The sequence below is a fragment of the Myxocyprinus asiaticus genome, chromosome 39 (assembly GCF_019703515.2).
Source record: "Myxocyprinus asiaticus isolate MX2 ecotype Aquarium Trade chromosome 39, UBuf_Myxa_2, whole genome shotgun sequence".
NCBI classification, from domain to species: domain Eukaryota; kingdom Metazoa; phylum Chordata; class Actinopteri; order Cypriniformes; family Catostomidae; genus Myxocyprinus; species Myxocyprinus asiaticus.
In genome coordinates, this window is record NC_059382.1 from 36,068,327 (window position 1) to 36,088,730 (window position 20,404).

At 42.0% G+C, this 20,404-nt stretch overlaps 1 protein-coding gene across 2 annotated transcripts in view; it reads left to right on the forward strand.

Annotated features, from left to right (window-relative positions):
- The window catches only part of dock10 (dedicator of cytokinesis 10), a 194,761-nt gene that overhangs the window by 150,403 nt on the left and 23,954 nt on the right, over positions 1-20,404 (forward strand). For both annotated transcript variants that reach the window (XM_051679641.1, XM_051679640.1), the window contains 10 exons: positions 474-590; positions 1,189-1,306; positions 1,598-1,719; positions 2,679-2,793; positions 3,976-4,042; positions 8,492-8,539; positions 15,174-15,275; positions 16,571-16,680; positions 17,073-17,188; positions 18,406-18,543. In XM_051679641.1, the coding sequence (XP_051535601.1) occupies positions 474-590; positions 1,189-1,306; positions 1,598-1,719; positions 2,679-2,793; positions 3,976-4,042; positions 8,492-8,539; positions 15,174-15,275; positions 16,571-16,680; positions 17,073-17,188; positions 18,406-18,543 (1,053 nt within the window). The remainder of the gene's footprint in view (positions 1-473; positions 591-1,188; positions 1,307-1,597; positions 1,720-2,678; positions 2,794-3,975; positions 4,043-8,491; positions 8,540-15,173; positions 15,276-16,570; positions 16,681-17,072; positions 17,189-18,405; positions 18,544-20,404) is intronic.

Sequence of the window (20,404 nt, forward strand, 5' to 3'; positions counted from 1 at the left end):
AATGAAATATGTAAAAAAAAAAAAAATAATAATAATAACAAATTGCTATAGGTTTCATTTCAGACATTGATTATAGTATTTTTGGAAATACCCCATATGTTATGCTTATTATAGCATGTTTATGGGTAATTCATACTGAAAATCAAACAGATTATTAAAATGCACACTTGCAGCAGTTACAGTATATGCATTTCTTTTAATTCCATTGTATTTTTATTGTACTTTATTAAATTCTACCTTTCTACAGTTCTACATCCTGTTTGCCACCTCAAATTTAGTTCAAATTCAGAAAATGAATAAGGATTTTAAAGGCATCCTTAATAAAAATCCTGTTAAACACAGTTTATTATTGTTCTGCATCATTTATAATGTTAGTCTGTAAGCTGTAGCCAGTATTTAACTGTAGTGTGTGTGTGTGTGTGTGTGTGTGTGTGTGTGTGTGTGTGTGTGTGTGTGTGTGTGTGTGTGTGTAGGAGAAACAGGCACGGATAGCCTCTCTGTACCTTCCTCTGTATGGACTGATACTCGACAACATGCCTCGCTTTTTCCTCAGAGATATCTTTCCAATCTGCCTGACTGCTAGTGATCAGGTACACAGAACAAACAATTTCACACAATGTTCATTTATCTATTTATTTCCCCTAAATGCTTGCTGCATTTGGAATGAATCAGAATAGAAAAGCCTAATTCTATTATTTTCACCAGGAACCAACTCATATCAGTCAAACAAGATCTGAGAAGTCTTAACAAAACCTTCTCCACTATTTCAGACTTAGAGTCAACAACATCAAATAAGAATTGACCCTTCTTAATACTCGATCCACAGTGCATGCTCTTCCAAAGAAAATAATATTTGTCTTGGTAATCTTTCATAAAAATTAAGTAACTTGTTCTGCGTCCAAAACAACTGTTTGATTTATGTCATCAAACCCTCTTACTTTTCATCCCCTCCCCTCCAGTCACAAGCAATATAGCACTTTTCATAATCCAATAAATTTTGATGGATAAAATTAAGCCCTAGATTTTTTTCCTCATTGAACATAACTTTCACTCAGAAATGTCACATTATGCAAGTAAAATGGACTGTGAATGCTATTTCATATTGACTTTAAATTACATCCACTTCTCTCTTGTTGCATACGTAGTCCTGTAGCAATTTGGTTTATTCTGATGCCATAAAATTCACAGGGTTCCAGAGAGGATGTAAGTGTCGGAGGAGTATTAGCAAGTCAGATGGCCCACGCCTTGCGCCACGGCAACTCAATGGATGCATCCTTCTCCAAGGAGGTTCTCAACTCCATTACAGGTACTGTGAAGTTGGTAATCTTGTGTGTGGGTGTTTTTCACAGACAGTTATGTCATTATTTTCTTATCCTCATGTTGTTCCAAAATCAGTATTCTGTTGTTTTCTTTCTGTGGAAGACAAATGGATACATTTTGAAGACTCTTTACGTAGCCCTTTTTCATACAAAAACAATTTAAAGGATAATAAAGGATAAAAAAAAACATTAAAGCACCATTAAAGTCAAGACTTCTGAAGCCATACGATAGCTTTATCTGAATAACTATTCCTTTGACCTCTATTCTGCTTTTCAAGCTTTTTCCTCATTGGCTGTATCAACTGCCAACAATACAGACTCCAGAGGTTCCCTCATCAGTATTGAGTCGAACCCCAGCAATAGTGACCGGAACAGTGAGAAGATGGATGGATGTGAAAAGGTGAGTGAGCACATATATTTATGACTTCTATGCAATTATTTTACTATGGATTTGTGATAGATCTCTTGCTTATTCGTGAAGGAGGAAGTGGGGGTCAGGTAAATAGTCCACGTAAGTAATTTTATTTTCAACACTTTTCAGCATAACACACACAAACTGATGCTTTTCAGCAGCACATTCAACACACAGACAATACGGCTTCATGCGTCGCTCTCTCTCCCCTCCGGCGGACTGCCCTTATATCCCTCTCTAGCTCTCACTGCAACACAAAACAGCTGTTAGAGGTAATTTCTCACAGGTGTCAGTCCTTACCGCTTTCCTCTCCCGGCCTCGCTCTCCACAGAACATCACTCGACCACGCCCCCATCTCCACAGGATTAAATAGTTTTCTAGATCTAGCTGACCGATTTTGACAGAACAGTGGGCTAGCTATGTACTGTATGAAACAGCTCTGTAGGATATCGGTTTTCTCAGACAACTGTCAAAAATGAAAATGAGATTTGATTGCAGAATCAGAAACTTATATTCCATATTTAAAGGGGTAGTTCACCCAAAAAATTACTCACATTTACTCACCCTCATGCCATCCCAAGTGTGTATGACTTTCTTTCTTCAGCAGAACATATTTGAAGAAAAATATAAAAAATATCTCAGCTCAGTAGGTCCTTAAAATGCAAGTGGATGGTGATCAGACTTGAAGCTCCAAAAATTACAGACAGTCAGCACAAACGTCATCCATATGACTCCAGCGGTTAAATTAATGATGGCATGAGGAAATGATGAGGGAATTTTCATTTTTGGCTGAACTATGCCTTTAATGAAGAGTCTAATAATTCACAATTTCTAAAAATAAAATAAAAATCTGTTAAAAATAACAGTTTTTGAGTATGTTTACACACAGTTGACACTGAAAATGTTTTTCACTACATATACATATTCATTGTGATTACTGTGTTCAGTTTGCCAGGCCTCAGTCTCTCATTGGTTTTGGCTCTCGCTTTGACAAACTGGACCAGGCAGAGACCAGAAGTCTGCTCATCTGTTTCCTGCACATTATGAAGACCATTTCAGAGGGTGAGAATGTTTGCCATTTCTTTCAGTTGCAACATTGTAACATTGCTCAGCAATCATAAACAACATAAACTCTGATTCGTAATGTGTCTAAAAAATACCCCTTGATAACAACTTCCTCTTTTTCTTGGAAGGGGGTGGGACATTTCTTGCGTTTACAGTGAAATGATGATCTGCAAATGGCACAAAAGTCATAATTTGCACTGTAAATTAACTTAGCTGCTAAATGCAAACATATTTATGCATTTAAATACAACTAATGCTTTCAAATTTTGTTGGCTTCACACGTACTAGATTGTGATGCTCTCTGCAGATGCTGGTTCAATTCAAATAACAAAGCACATTATGGCAAAAAACTAAAACAAATACCATTAGCCATTAATATTTATGCATGGTTATAAGATATAACTTAACATGAGCCTTCTACACATTAACACATTGTACCATGAAACAACAGATTATTATGCATTAGTTTATGTATCTATAAGTTTATTTATTTTTTTATTCATATTAAAGTATTACCAATTTAATAGTAATAAAAAGAACATTTAATCAAACCTCTTGATTTAAATATGTATTTTATTTAAATGTGTTTTAACATGGTAGCAGTGCAGATTTTTTTATTTATTTATTTATTTTATATTTTGTGTGTGTGTGTGTGTGTGGTGGGGGGAGTGCGGGTTTAGGTGGTTTACGAGGACTTTTTTTAGGTTACAAACTGGTAATTACAAGGGTATTATGCTAGAAATGTGGTTTATGAGGACATTTCTAGTGTCCCCATAATTCAAATCGCTTAAAAAACATACTAAACTATGTTTTATTGAAAATGTAAAAATGCAGAAAGTTTTTTGTGAGGGTTAGGTTTAGGGGTAGGGTTAGGGGATAGAATCTATAGTTTGTACAAAAATCATTATGTCTATGGAGAGTCCTCATAATGATAGCTGCACCAACATGTGTGTGTGTGTGTGTGTGTGTGTGTGTGTGTGTGTGTGTGTGTGTGTGTGTGTGATAACATATTGGACTAATTACTAATTACAACAGACCATTTTTTATATTTAAAAAATATTTTTCTTAAACATCTTACACAATAATTGAACCGAACATATGCCTATAGAGTATCATTACCACCCTACTTACCATAGACTGTAAAAAAAATTTGAGGATGATTTGATCTCTATGTTGCAGAGGTGATGGTTTCATACTGGCAACGAGCGATTCACCAGGAGATTAGTGATTTCTTCAACATCCTGGAGTAAGTGACTCTTTTCATGCACTAATCCTCTTTATAAAAACCTGTACTATAAATCGATGAAGTCCACTTTGAAACCTACTTGTCCACACCCAGCACTTTTTAAATCAGCTTGGGGGGGAATTCAGTAAGAATGAATTTTGCCTACTGAGAGCATTGATTACTGGCACACACTGTCTGCATTGTTTTAACACATGATTCATTAAGAAATTTTACAAATCAGGTAACGGCACAAACACACCAAAAAAAATCTGTGCTGAACGCAATTTGCATGGCACAGTTTCCCATCTTGCATGGCGTTTTGAGTGCTAGGTTGTGAAGGATGCAGCAGACTACCACAATCTGGCATACTTTACTGGAATTGTACAGCATTTTTGCACAACTGCGATGCAGACACCTGAATCGAAATGAAGTGTAACATTAAATGTGCCAGCCAAATTTACATTTAAATTTAGTCATTTAACAGATGCTTTGATCCAAAGCGAATTACAAATGAGGAACATAAGCAAATAGCTTGTATATGAGTTTTGTGAATAAGGCACAATCTATAATGAGATAATATAATTGTAGGATGATATAATTTAAATAGAAAGGAGGCAAGTTTGTGCTAAAAAATATGAAAATGATTTAATTTAATATATATATATACCAAAGTGGCATTCAACTGATCACAAAGTATAGTCAGGACATTACTGATGTAAAAAAACAGCACCATCACTATTTGAAAAAACTCATTTTTGATCAAATCTAGACAGGCCCCATTTCCAGCAGCCATCACTCCTTATCCTTGAGTAATCATGCTAAATTGCTAATTTAGTTCTAGAAAATCACTTGCCATTATATCAAACACAGTTGAAAGCTATTTGGTTTGTTAAATGAAGCTTAACATTGTCTTTGTGTTTGTTTTTGAGTTGTCACAGTATGCAATAGACTGGCACTGAAAGCTATTTGGTTCATTAAATGAAACTTAACATTGTGTTTGTGTTTGTTTTTGAGTTGCCACATTATGCAATAGACTGGCATGTCTTGAGGTCAATATTAGGTCAAAAATGGCAAAACGTTCTCTAGAAACTCATCAGTCAATCATTGTTTTGAGGAATGAAGGCTATACAATGCTTGAAATTGCCAAAAATAACTGAAGATTTCATACAAAGGTGTACACTACAGTCTTCAAAGGCAAAGGACAACTGGCTTTAACAAGGACAGAAAGAGATGTGGAAGGCCCAGATGTCAAATCAAATCAAATCACTATTATTGTCACACAACCATATACACAAGTGCAATAGTGTGTGAAATTCTTGGGTGCAGTTCCGAGCAACATAGCAGTCGTGACAGTGATGAGACATATACCACTCTACAATAAACATAAAATTTACACAACACAATTTAAAATCTAATATACACATAATTACATACAACACAATATACAAATAATAACATACAATGTACATTATACAATACACACAATATAGAATACACATTATACAATAAAAAAAAAATAGTATATATAGTATATATAAAATGTTCAGTAGGTTGTATTGTACTGTATTGACATTCAGGCTGTCGGTTGATAGTCAGTTGCCAGTGTGTTGTTAAGAGAATATAATTTATGACAGTCCAGTGTGAGATAATAAGATTAATAAAGTGCAGTGCTGATGTATATTGATCGTGAGAGATCAAGAGTTCAAAAGTCTGATTGCTTGGGGGAAGAAGCTGTCATGAAGTCGGCTGGTGCGGGTCCTGATGCTGCGATACCGCCTGCCTGATGGTAGCAGTGAGAGCAGCCCATGGCTCGGGTGGCTGGAGTCTCTGATGGTCCTCCGAGCTTTTTTCACACACCGCCTGGTGTATATGTCCTGGAGGGAGGGAAGCTCACCTCCAATGATGTGTCTGGCAGTTCGCACCACCCTTTGCAGGGCTTTGCGGTTGTGGGCGGTGCTATTGCCATACCAGGCGGAGATGCAGCCAGCCAGATGTACAACTAAACAAGAGGATAAGTACATCAGAGTCTCTAGTTTGAGAAGTTGATGCCTCACATGTCCTTAGCTGACAGCTTCACTGAATTCTACCCGCTCAACACCAGTTTCATGTACAACAGTAAAGAGAAGGACTCAGGGGTGAAGGCCTTATGGGAAGAATTGCAAAGAAAAAGCCACTTTTGAAACAGAAAAACAAAAAGAAAAGGTTAGAGTGGGAAAAGAAACAGACATTGGACAACAGATAATTGGAAAAGAGTGTTATGGATCTTAACCCCATTGAGCTTTTGTGGGATCAGCTAGACTGTAAGGTGCGTGAGAAGTGCCCAACAAGACATCTATGGCAAGTGCTACAGGAAGCATAGGGTGAAATGTCACCTGAGCATCTGGACAATCTGACAGCTAGAATGCTAAGGATCTGCAAAGCTGTCATTGCTGCACGTGGATAATTTTTTGATGAGAACTCTTTGTTTAAGAACAAAGAGTTTAAGAAGTTCTGAAAAAAAAATTCTAATTGTAATAGTAGTTTTTCACGTTATTAATGTCCTGACTATACATTGTGATCAGTTTAATGTCACTTTGGTGAATAAAAGTACCAATTTCTTTCCATAAGAGCAAAATCTGTACATTATTTCAAACTTTTGGCCACCAGTGTGTGTGTGTGTGTATATATATATATATATATATATGTGTGTGTGTGTGTATATACATATATACAGTGCATCCGGAAAGTATTCACAGCGCTTCACTTTTTCCACATTTTGTTATGTTACAGCCTTATTCCAAAATGGATTAAATTCATTATTTTCCTCAAAATTCTACAAACAATACCCCATAATGACAATGTGAAAGAAGTTTGTTTGAAATCTTTGCAAATGTATTAAAAATAAAAAACGAAAAAAATCACAAGTACATAAGTATTCACAGCCTTTGCCATTACACTCAAAATTGAGCTCAGGTGCATCCTGTTTCCACTAATCATCCTTGAGATGTTTCTACAACTTGATTGGAGTCCACCTGTGGTAAATTCAGTTGACTGGACACTATTTGGAAAGGCACACACCTGTCTATATAAGGTCCCACAGTTAACAGTGCATGTCAGAGAACAAACCAAGCCATGAAGACCAAGAAATTGTCTGTAGACCTCTGAGACAGGATTGTATCGAGGCACAGATCTGGGGAAAGGTACAGAAAAATTTCTGCAGCATTGAAGGTCCCAATGAGCACAGTGGCCTCCATCATCCATAAATGGAAGAAGTTTGGAACCACCAGGACTCTTCCTAGAGCTGGCCACCTGGCCAAACTGAGCGATCGGGGGAGAAGGGCCTTAGTCAGGGAGGTGACCAAGAACCCGATGGTCACTCTGACAGAGCTCCAGCATTTCTCTGTGGAGAGAGGAGAACCTTCCAGAAGAACAACCATCTCTGCAGCACTCCACCAATCAGGCCTGTATGGTAGAGTGGCCAGACGGAAGCCACTCCTCAGTAAAAGGCACATGACAGCCTGCCTGGAGTTTGCCAAAAGGCACCTGAAGGACTCTCAGACCATGAGAAACAAAGATTGAACTCTTTGGCCTGAATGGCAAGCGTCATGTCTGGAGGAAACCAGGCACCGCTCATCACCTGGCCAATACCATCCCTACAGTGAAGCATGGTGGTGGCAGCATCATGCTGTGGGGATGTTTTTCAGTGGCAGGAACTGGGAGACTAGTCAGGATTGAGGGAAAGATGAATGCAGCAATGTACAGAGACATCCTTGATGAAAACCTGCTCCACAGCGCTCTGGGCCTCAGACTGGGGTGAAGGTTCATCTTCCAACAGGACAACGACCCTAAGCACACAGCCAAGATAACAAAGGAGTGGCTCTGTTGTCTGTGACAACTCTGTGAATGTCCTTGAGTGGCCCAGCCAGAGCCCAGACTTGAACCCGATTGAACATCTCTGGAGAGATCTGAAAATGGCTGTGCACGGACGCTCCCCAACCAACCTGATGAAGCTTGAGAGGTCCTGCAAAGAAGAATGGGAGAAACTGCCCAAAAATAGGTGTGCCAAGCTTGTAGCATCATACTCAAAAAGACTTGAGGCTGTAATTGGTGCCAAAGTTGCTTCAACAAAGTATTGAGCAAAGGCTGTGAATACTTATGTACATGTGATTTTTTTCATTTTTATTTTTAATAAATTTGCAAAGATTTCAAACAAACTTATTTCACATTGTCATTATGGTGTATTGTTTGTAGAATTTTGAGGAAAATAATGAATATAATCCATTTTGGAATAAGGCTGTAACATAACAAAATGTGGAAAAAGTGAAGCGCTGTGAATACTTTCCGGATGCACTGTATATATTCTATTTATATGTTCTGTTTTAGTGCTTAAGATAGATTGCGGGTGGTAAGTGAATAAGATGTAGGTTTTTGTGCTGAAATACCGATGTGTGTTTTTACTATTTCTCCATTTATTTATTTATTTTTAAACAGATTATGTCTCCAACACTTCAGATTCCTTGGAAAGCGTCACATTGCCAGGTACAGTAAATGCATCTGTAAGATCATTCCACACTTAGATGGGTAGTAAATCTTACTGAATCTGAGAGTTGTATTTTCTTTTTCCTTCTGTCTGTCCCTGATTTTCTGTGTATGTTTTCTCATGAGAGAGAGTGAGAGAGAGAGAGAGAGATCTGCTGGTCTGGAGCATCAGGTTTATTATTTGTGTCATAAGCACAGACATTCGTACACTATATTTTCAGAGTTTGGACATTAACTTTATTACCACCTCCTGGTGGAATCTCCAAACAGCAAATGTGGGAACTGAGTTTAGACTTTGCAGTGAAAACAGACCTGCTTTTGAAACGTCTTAGCGCATGACCTGCTGTATTTCTCAGGAAAATAGCAAATTGCGCTTAGCGCCACTTCACTGACACACAATACACTCACAGTTTGCGCGCATACACCCACAGGTATGTTTTAGTCAGTGTGTTGGCCTGCCCTCTCTTTGTATCTTGTACTTTTCTACACTGCATAGGCCTTTTCTAACCAGTACAACCATGAAAAGTGGTAACCTGCATTTGTTAAGTCAATGATCTGTTTGGCTACTACTTGATCTAACCCATAAACATTCCAGTACATTCGCTGGTGTAACATAAAATTGTCAGGTTGATTTAGTCAGATTAAATAACATTTTTGACTTAACTAAAACCAGTTAATTTAAATGTTACAACATGAAGCACATTTTTTAGGCTACCTGACAAAAATTTTTTTTATAGTTTGTTTAATAAGAGATTTAATATTGTGTGATATGGTGGCATTGTTCTCATGAAACTCTAATGTATTCCTGTTGTATTTTTTAAATGAAGTACTTTCATTGTATTTAAATAAGTGTGTGTGTGTGTGTGTGTGTGCGCGCGCGCGTGCGCGTGCATTTGTCTTGCCCAGCTTTGCTGTCTCTCATTTTCATCTCATGTTTAGTCAAATATCTTTCTCTCATCTTGCTCGCTATCTTTCTCACTTGCCAATTTCACCTGTCCCTGGCTTCCAGAACATACACACATTCTTACTGTAGGACCTTCACAAAGAGTCATTCAGGAAACTATTGGCAGCACACAGCTAACATTGCAACCCTTTAAAATCACTTATTTCAACCTTTACTTTCCCTGCTCTTAAAGAAATAGTTCAACCAAAAGTGAAAATTCTATCATCATTTACTTATGTTGTTTAAAATTCATATGACTTTCTTTCTTCTAGTGAACACAAAGGGAGAAATCATTCTGTACTGGTGCAATTACATTACAATAAATGGGGACTGAAACTTTTTTGCTTAAAAAAGAATGCAAAAGCACCACAAAGGATCATAAAGGTTGTCCATGACTTGATATCACTATCCCAAGTCTTATGAAGCCATATGAAGCCATATGATACATACACACATGCGTATTCTTCACAATCATATAAACAGCACTTATGCGTTAAAAAACGTCCTGGTTACTTGCGTAACCTCCATTCCCTGATGGAGGGAATGAGACGTTGTGTCGATGTAGTGACACTAGGGGTCACTCTTGGGAGCCCGAAACACCTCTGGTCTTTGAAAAAGTGGTGTTTGCATACCACTCCCCTGAACATACGGGTATAATAGGAGCTGGTATGCAACCACTCATTCAGGTTTTGTGCTGAGGAGCCGAGACAAGGTCCTGGCCATTTCAGCGGGTAGTCCAGCGTTGTGGCAGGAGGGACACAACGTCTCTTTCCCCCCATCAGGGAATGGAGGTTACGCAAGTAACCAGGACGTTCCCTATCTGTCACTCACTTGACGTTGTGTCGATGTAGTGACACTAGGGGTCCCTATACGAAACGCCACAACTGGCTGAACTGTGTTACGTGAACTGGCGGTGTGTGACGGGCAGACCACTGTGTGCCTCATATCCAGCGCATCAGGCTGACACGTAACCTCCCCCAAAACTGTTATGAGTGTCGAACGGCCCTTCGGGGACAAGTCGACTGCCCAAAAGATAGTCGTGGCCTCTTATCCTCTCTTTTTTTTGCTCTCCCCAAAAACTTAAGTCTTCCACGTCCCATCCAGAGGCCAGACATGGAGATTCCAGAGGTCTGGTCGCGGGTGCCAGATGGTGCCCCGTCCCTGAGAAAGAAGGTCCTTCCTCAGGGGAATTCGCCGGGGGAGGCTGTCGCGAGGAGCGTGAGGTCCGAGAACCATATCTGGGTGGGCCAGTAGGGTGCTACCAGGACAACCTGCTCCTCGTCCTCCCTGACCTTGCACAGGTTTTTTGCAAGTAGGCTCACTGGGGGAAACGCATAGTTGCGTAGTCCAGGGGGCCAGCTGTGTGCCAGCGCGTCTATACCGAGAAGTGCCTCGGTCAGGGCGTACCAGAACGGGCAGTGGGAGGATTCTTGGGAAGCGAACAGGTCTACCTGTGCCTGCTCGAATTGACTCCAAATCAGCTGGACAACCTGAGGGTGGAGTCTCCACTCTCCCCTGTCGTGACAGCGCATCCGCTGCAGTGTTGAGGTCGCCCGGGATGTGAGTGGCTTGCAGCAACTTGAGGTGCTGCTGACTCCAGAGGAGGAGACGGCGGGCGAGTTGTGACATACAATGGGAGCATAAACCACCTTGACGGTTGATGTATGCCACCGTTGCCATGTTGTCTGTCTGAACTAACACATGCTTGCCCTGGATCAATGGCCGAAACCTCCGCAGGGCAAGCAGAATTGCCAACAACTCGAGGCAGTTGATGTGCCAACGTAGCCGCGGGCCCGTCCAGGAGCCGGCGGCTGCGTGCCCATTGCATAGAGCGCCCCAGCCCGTTTTGGAGGCGTCTGTCGTAACCACGACGTGCCTGGAGACCTGCTCTAGGGGAACGCCTGCCCGTAGAAATGTGAGGTCGGTCCAAGGGCTGAAGAGGTGGCGACAGACCGGCGTGATGGCCACGCGATGTGTCCCACGGCGCCATGCCCATCTCAGGACTCAAGTCTGGAGCCAGTGCTGAAGCAGTCTCGTATGCATCAACCCGAGTGGAGTGGCCACCGCTGAGGATGCCATATGCCCCAGTGGCCTCTGAAACAGTTTCAGTGGAACTGCTGTTTCCTGTCTGAACGCCTTCAAACAGGTCAGCATCGACTGTGTGTGCTCGTTCGTGAGGTGCGCCATCATCGAGACTGAGTCTAACTCCAAGCCGAGAAAAAAGATGCTCTGAACCGGGAGGAGCTTGCTCTATTCCCAGTTGACGCAAAGCCCTAGTCAGCTGAGGTGCGAGAGCACCAGGTCCCTGTGTGCACACAACAGATCCCGAGAGTGAGCTAGGATTAGCCAGTCATCGAGATAGTTGAGGATGTGAATACCCACTTCCCTTAACGGGGCAAGGGCTGCTTCTGCGACCTTCGTGAAGACGTGAGGTGACAAGGACAGGCCGAAAGGGAGGACCTTGTACTGATACGCCCGACCCTCGAATGCAAACCGCAGGAAGGGTCTGTGTCGACGTAGAATTGAGACGTGGAAGTACGCGTCTTTCAGGTCTATCGCCGTGAACCAATCTTGATGCTGGATGCTCGCTAGAATGCGTTTTTGCATCAGCATCTTGAACGGGAGTCTGTGTAAAGCCCGGTTCAGTACTCGCAGGTCCAAGATTGGCCGCAACCCACCGCCTTTCTTTGGTACAATGAAGTAGGGGCTGTAAAACCCCGTCTTCATCTCAGCCGGAGGGACAGGCTCTATCGCACCCTTCCGTGGGAGGGTAGCAATTTCCACGTGCAAGGTAGCGGCGTTCTCGCCCTTCACTGAGGTGAAGTGGACGCCGCTGAACCTGGGCGGACACCTGGCGAACTGAATCGCGTAGCCGAGTCGGACGGTCCGGACCAGCCATCGCGACGGGTTGTAAAGAGCAAGCCACGCGTCCAAGCTCCGGAAGAGGGGGACCAAGGGGACAATCTCGTCGGACGTACCGGCAGGTGGGGCCTCGCGGCGGGGCGGAGCCTGAGGTGCCACGCCGTGTCGTGGCCGTGCTGAGTTCAGGGACATTGAAGCACTTACCTGGCTTCTTGTGACCACCCCCGGAACAGCCTGGGACGGGGGAGGAAGAGGCCTGTCCTCGTGACCCGTGGAGATCGTCACATCAGGGGCGGATTTGTGCCACAGCTGGGTGCGCAGGGGTGGGGAGACTGCCGCTGGAATGCCAAACCTACCAAAATGGAATGGTGGATGGTGGTTGTGATGACGGCTGTGTGCACTGGGTATGTGACCCAGGGAACAAGGAAACCGCTCTTTTGCTGAACTCTTGGGTACCACAGCCACTTGGGCATGCGGCGAAATTAAATGAAAAGGTAAGAAAAGATTCTCCTCCCGGCCCTCCTCCGGAGGATGGAGTGGTCTGCTTACCAGCTTCAGAGCAGTGGGTTTCGTCATCCCTGGGTCGCCCGTCTCAGGGGCGCTTCGAAGCTTTTCACGAGTTCTTGGCGGCCGGCTGTGAGACGGGTGGTGTCTGCTTCCTGCGGTGGGCTCCATGCCGGTGCAGTCACCGCAGGGGGACGCCCTTGGCGAGGAGCAGACAGAGTGCGGGATCTTGAGCCGCGCCAGGACAGGATGTGCCGGATAGCCTCCGTCTGCTGCTTCACCGCCGAGAACTGCTGGGCAAAGTCCTCGACGGTGTCGCCGAACAGGCCAACCTGGGAAATGGGGGCGCCAAGAAACCGTGCCTTGTCGGCCTCTCCCATCTCGACCCGGTTTAGCCAAAGGTGGTGCTCCTGGACCACCAAGGTGGACATCGCCGCGAGCCCAGGAACCAATCATCGAGCCAAAAGGGTTCAGGGGAGAGCGGAGGGTTCCACTCTAGCCCGACGCTCGCGGCTTCCCGGGAAAGCATGTCCGTCATCTCCGCATCAGCCTGTGACTGGGTGACCGTACCCGCTCGAGAGCTCATCACCTTCGCAGGCTCCAAACAAGAGGTCGAACTCGCCGTGAGACAAGCCGGCGGACTCATCCGGAAGCCTGATCGGGGCAGACGAGTGTGCTGGGGAATGGGAGGTCCGTGGGGGATTCCCGGCGGAGGTGGTCCCATTGGGGTCCCCAAATCGCCCCCAGTGCTAGCCACGCTGGCCTCATACCCGTAGGTAGAAGGACCGAGGCAGGGAGCTGCTTGGGTGGCTTGCGTTCTTATGAAGGCAAGCCGCGACCGCAACGTTGCCATGGTCATGTTCTCGCAACGAGTACATGATCCATCCACAAACGCTGTCTCCGCGTGGGTAGCGCCCAGACACGAAAGACAGCGATCGTGACCGTCAGAAGGTGAGAGATAACAACCGCAACAGGAATAACACACAAACGGAAGGGCATCTTTAAAAAGACGTTCTGTGTGTGCCGCTCTTTTAGAGAAATATGCTCTTTTAGAATATACTCTTTTATTTCTGCCGAAGCACCCAGGGGCGTTCTCTGCAGTGCAACAGTGCAGAGGGGGGAGAAGCCACTGAAATGCGCCGTCAGATCCAGCAGATGTGAATGAACACCCGTGGGAATTCAGCTCAGTGAGCATCGACCGTTCGGCTCCGAAGAGAAAATCTGAATGAGTGGTTGCATACCAGCTCCTTTTATACCCATATGTTCAGGAGAGTGGTATGCAAATACCACTCGCCAATTTTCACTGACCTTTTTTCAAAGACCAGACGTGTTTCAGGCTCCCAAGAGTGACCCCTGGTGTCACTACATCAACACAACTTCGAGTGAGTGACAGATAGGGAACACATACAAACTGTGTTCTTTGACAGAAACTGTGTGTGATAAAGCGCTTTCTCTTAAAAGCCTTTAATCTCTTTAATGGCTGCACTCGCGTTTGTGTGACATTTCAGAACGTGCTTTCTGCAAAACCCCAGAATATATCAAATGAAATATATATAATGGAATGAAAGATATAGATGCCTCAGCAATGTCAAATTATGTCCACACAGCAAACTCATATGGAACTAATCTTCTAACCACAGGTAAAGAGCTGTAGTTCTAACCACACAACTTTGCGATGCTGTTTGCGAATGTCGTTGGAACTACTGTTTTGGGAAACACCAAATCGTTGAACTATGTTGGTAACAATGAAACTTGCGACCATGGCTGGCTAACAATGCTTTTGGGAAACGCAACCCTGACTGATAAGTTTTCGATTTTGTTCAACTCATTGACTCATTGCTGAATGCAGCATTTCCCAAGTTTACAGCTCGTGGAAAAAAAGAATATCAGAGAAGAACAACTTAAATTTCAGTCTGGTTCTCACCCAATACTATCTTATGCCTTCAGAAGACTTTGAATATGGTGCACAAGTTATATGGACCACTTTTAGGATACTTTAATGTTGCCTCCGTACTCAAAGCTTGAAAGCTCCAGTCCCCATTCATCATAATTGCGTGGAAAAGAGTGACAAGTACATTATTCTTTTCCTTTACTTTTTTGTGTTCCATGAAAGAAATAAACTTACAGGGGTTTGAAACTACATGAGGTGAGTACATGATGTCAAAATATATTCATTTTTTGTTGAACTATTCCTTTAAACACTGATCTAGCTTGGCTTTCATCTGCCTGTCTTTAACTGCCTGGCTACTTCTGATGAATTTGGAAGATCAGTTCAGGATGAAAGCTGGCATTAACCCAGCTCTGATTGGGTTGTTGTGTGCGCAGGAAGTTAGCAGCTGCAGTTAAGCTGGCTCAGGCCACGCAGAACAATGGTACCCTGAAGGGGTCTAACACATCCTCGCAGTCTTCAGGGCTACTTCCCCAATGGTAAACACCTCACAGGTCTACACAGAGCAACCAAATTTACTGTTCATGCTGTGTGCAGTACTTACAACCTGAGCTCATGGGAAAAACACGACTCTGACTCAGAAGTGTGTTGTTTTAGGTTAAAAATCACTGCAGTTTCCAGATGAAATGTCCTCTAAGTGGTGCTAAATAATGGTAAAGAGGGACCTCTTTTATTTGCCATGTTACATTTATGTTTTTATAAATAAACACAATGACATAGAAAGAGGTAATATACAGTAGAATTGAGTACTACAGAATTTTGGTTATTGGTCAAAGGTAAATATAACATTGTAATTGTAAATGGTTAAAAATATATATATTTTTTAAAGATCTTGCAGAGGGTTAACCTCCCCTTGCATTTAAATTGAATTTTAGATTGGAAAGTCAACTTCAGAAGAGCCCACAACTTTTTCTGATGCATTTAAGGCACTTGCAGTGCATTCAATGAATGTACAGTATAATCAATCAGTTTGTGTGTTTCCTAGGAGTTAAAGCCTTCTTTGGGTCAAACATTGCCATTACTAGCACCATGCTCCACCAGTAGAGCTACAGGCAAAGCATAGAAAATTTGAATAGATCAATCTGTCATTATTTACTCGCCCTCAGGCTGCTCTTTTCCCTGCAACTTGTGTACAGGGGCATTATGACAGCTTTGTGTCAGACCAAAATGTATGTCTTCCCCTCTAATCTTGACTTGCCTCAATGGGAGTAATTTTTAACATAACTAGTAATCATTTCACCTGGAAACTGACACAGAATGTTCGTACAGTAACATATTTTACATTTTCAAGAAAAAATAAACAAGTCATACTTTTCTCATTAGACCAGGTATCAACCGACATTTAGAACTAAAATAATTTTCAACCTGATTATAACCTTCTAACGCACATAGACACACATGCAAAAAAACATTTGTCCTGTGTAAAAGCAGTTCATTGTTAATAATTTTTTATCACAGTTGTTTCCATGTTGTTATGTAAATGTAGCACTCTGTGACATCCATAGTCTGGGAACCATTTTGTCTGTATCCAGCACCTCTCATTCACCTCCTAATGTAGTTTACCTTTATGTTTTCTACAAAGAAATTATTATTTATTAATTAAAAGCACATATAAAACCGCACAGATATTCACTAAAAGCCAAGTGTTCAGGTCATAAATGTGAATTTTCAAACATTGTGTTGCAGTCTATAAACACTAAAAGTATTTTTCTAAGCTCTATTCAAGAAATTAATGGAGGCACATTAAATGATATGCTCATCTACCTGTACACAGGATGGTCTCTGCTCAGGATGGGCACAGGCATGCCCGCTCGCAGACCATGCCCATCATCAGGGGTAAAAACGCCCTCACCAACCCCAAACTATTGCACATGATGGAGACAGGTAAAGACACATTAAAAACTTCTTTATTTTAGACAAATGTGTCATTATTAGAATAATTAAATAGGTAAAGTGTTTTGTATGATGCATGGTCATATTTTGTTATTTTGTTAATAATTAGTTGTTACTTTAGGTGACATTGCTCAGTGGGTGAATTTTATGAAAATGTCCAGTTTTCATTTTACCCCGAATGACATTATGTATAAAGGAAATTACACATAATTTTAGGACCATTAAGATTATTATTATTATAATTTTTTTTTTTTTTTGCATTGTATTATTTTCATAACAAATAAGCATTCCGATTTGCATTTGTTTGTTTTTGGTGTGAAATATGACCTGGATTCATCCTATTACAGTGAACTGTAATGTTTCTTTGTTTGTGTGTTTGTTAGACGGAAATGTTCCTGAGGGAGAAAATTTGAGCCCTACAGACATTGAGGCAAATCTCTCTACTGAAGTTGCCCTCACTGTGTTGGATATTCTGGGTCTGTTTGTTCAACATCACAAGGTCAGGACATGAGCAGAGTTTGGGACTGCTGGGTATAGTAGCGGCTTGTAAAGAGAATTAAGGAAAATTAATCAGTGGCAGCATTCTAATTCACATACCATCAGAACTATATAGTATCTAATGCTAGGATTTGTGCGTTCCAAATCATTGTATGTCTAAAACTGAAATTTGAACACACTTAAAATTGCATTTGAACAATGCACCTGTGCAACTATATACAGTATTTTAGCAATGTACCTGTGCATTTGTCATTGCATTAGATACAAAATGTCAAAAAACAACTAAAAACACATCTTTTCCATGAGCACTTAACCAGTCATTAAAAAAAAAAAAATTCCTGTTGAACTTTATTCTGTTTTGAATACTATTATGATGCTAGTGACACTTTGTAATACAGCACTTTTCATACCACTGTCTCCTAAGATGATTCGCTTGTTTTCCTCTTTTGTAAGTCGCTTTGGATAAAAGCGTCTGCCAAATGAATAAATGTAAATGTAAATGTAATGTCAAAGCAATTGTCCTCTGCAAACAAATGATGCTAAAGCTTTTCTGACCACTTTTGCAATTACTTATTAGCAATTAGCAACTGTTTCTAAGATGATTTGTAGTGGATGTTTGAAGTTCCCTCAGGTTCACAAGGGTGTCTTAGCAGAGTAACCGCAGATGTAGTTCATCACATTATCTATGAAATATACATTTGTGCTTGCTTTTTGGGGGCTATTTTTGGGGGAGTGGGGGGATTTTCCCCTTTTTCTCCCAATTTGGAATGCCCAATTCCCAATGTGCTTTTTTTAAGTCCTCATGGTCACGTAGTGATTCGCCTCAGTCCAGGTGGCAGAGGACGAATCCCAGTTGCCTCCGCGTCCGAGACCGTTAACCCGTGCATCTTATCATGTGGCTTGTTGAGCGTGTTGCCACGGAGACATAGTGCGTGTGGAGGCTTCACACCATCCACCGCGGCAACCACGCTCAACTCACCACGCGCCCCACCGAGGACGAACCACATTATAGCGACCATGAGGAGGTTATGTGTGTTATGTTGACTCCCTAGCAACCGGGCCAATTTGGTTGCTTAGGAGACCTGGCTGGAGTCACTCAGCACGCCCTGGGATTCGAACTAGCGAACTCCAGGGGTGGTAGCCAGCGTATTTTACCACTAAGCTACCCAGGCCCCAGGGCTTTTTTTTTTTTTTAATGTTATCTTTCTTCTCCTACAGAAACAGTTGCAGCACGATGAAGGGCAAAACTCTCTGATGAAGAAAGTGTTTGACACATACCTGCTGTTTTTCCAGATCAATCAGTCCACTAGCACCCTCAGACATGTGTTCACAGCTCTGCGCCTCTTCATCCAGAAGGTGTAACACACACTCTCTCTCTTTCTGTCTCACACACCTCAGAATATTCTTCATAAATTAATGAACCATGGTCTAAAATCAACACTCACCAAACGAGTAAAAATTGCTTGTGCCAAAACTACATGTGGCAATGCATATTGGAATATTTCTCACATTGAGGCACCAAAACGAATAACAGAAACAAAATAACAGTTTGCAGAGCTCAATTAAAAAAAAAAAATTCTGCTGGCCCAGGGCCAGTAGCTCAGATTTTTACTTGCTCTGCCAACATTTCTATTAGTCACAATGCCACAAATATGCTAAATAGTCAAGCCACTATAGATACTGTACAAGGTAGGGTAGTTCACCATGAATGCTGTGGTGATGGGGGTGTGGCCGAGTGGCTTCTATGGAGAGCGAGGCCAAGAAAGTGAGTGCGATAAGGGTTGGCACTTGTGGGAAATCACCTGTAACAGCTGTTTTGTGTTTGCAGTGAGAGCGGATTGTGATTTAAAAAGGCGATCCAGACTGCCGGAGGAGGGGAGAGCTGAGCTTCCAGTGAGAGTGTGCGTTGGAGAGCATTCCGCTATAAAGCATAAAATGTGTGTGTACAAAGACTCACGTTGGATTGTTACCCGGCTCCCGCTTCCTCCTAGAAAGAAACAAAGAACCTTGGCACAGTGGTGCCGAAACCCAGGATAGGAGGAAGCGGGAGCCGAGTAACAATCCAACGTAAATCTTTTATTTGTACACAGACATTTTATGCTTTATAGCGGAATGTTCTCCAGCGCACACTCTCGCTGGAAGATCAGCTCTCCCCTCCTCCGACGGTCTGGATCGCCCTTTAAATCACCCTCTGCTCTCACTGCAAACATAGTTGTTAGAGGTGATTTCCCACAGGTGCCAACCCTTACCGCACTCACTCTCTCGGCCTCGCTCTCCACAGACGTTGCTCGGCCACACCCCCATCCCCACAAATGTTTACTCACCTCAAGTTGTTTATAATGTACTGATTTTATATCACAGGAATGCACAGTTTACACAGTGCACAGTGTTTTTACAGTTTTATTGTGGGCCTGCTATTGTAGTTTTATGGTTTACTTGCATTATCTACCGAAGCTGTAGACTGTAATATAAAAGTAATTTAAATATTTTCCATTTAACACATATCAGCAATTTGGGCAAAATCTTCTGCCATTGTCCAGTGGACTTTTTTTAATAATAGGATCAAATGGGCAGATTAAATTCGTATAAAGTTTTATTGAAAAGAGAAACTAAAGTGTACATTGCCAATGCATTATTAGGCACTGTACATACAGATATAAAACATATTGGAAACATCTCGGCGGTTTCACTTTTGAAATGGGTTCAGATGAAAGTCAGTGAGCGCGCGAAGTCCATACATTAAATGCACTACTGTGTTTATAAGGCCTGGGACATGTATTGCGTGCAAAGAATAAGCACGCACTGTTTCACACAATCAGTTTCTGTGCAAAATCACCTTTTATTGTTGAAAAGTGCTTGAGATTAAGCAGAGCATTTCTTCCGTGTAATGTGTCCATCAAAGATGAGTTCATTACAGTCAAAGTAAAAAGTAAAAAGAAATATTATTTTAATCACAAATTGCATTGATGTGCTAAAAAAGAGAGACTTCTCTCTCGTTAATAAACCGTTACATCTGTGTGAGTCTGTGAGATGCTCGTTGCTCTCTTAAAGTGACAGTGCCATTTTTGCACTTGTTAAAGGAATATTCCAGGTCCAATACAAGTTAAGCTCAATCAACAGCATTTGTGGCATAATATTGATTACCACAAAAGTGTATTTTGACCCGTCCATCCATTTCTTTAAAAAAAAGCAAAAATCTGTGTTACAGTGAGGCACT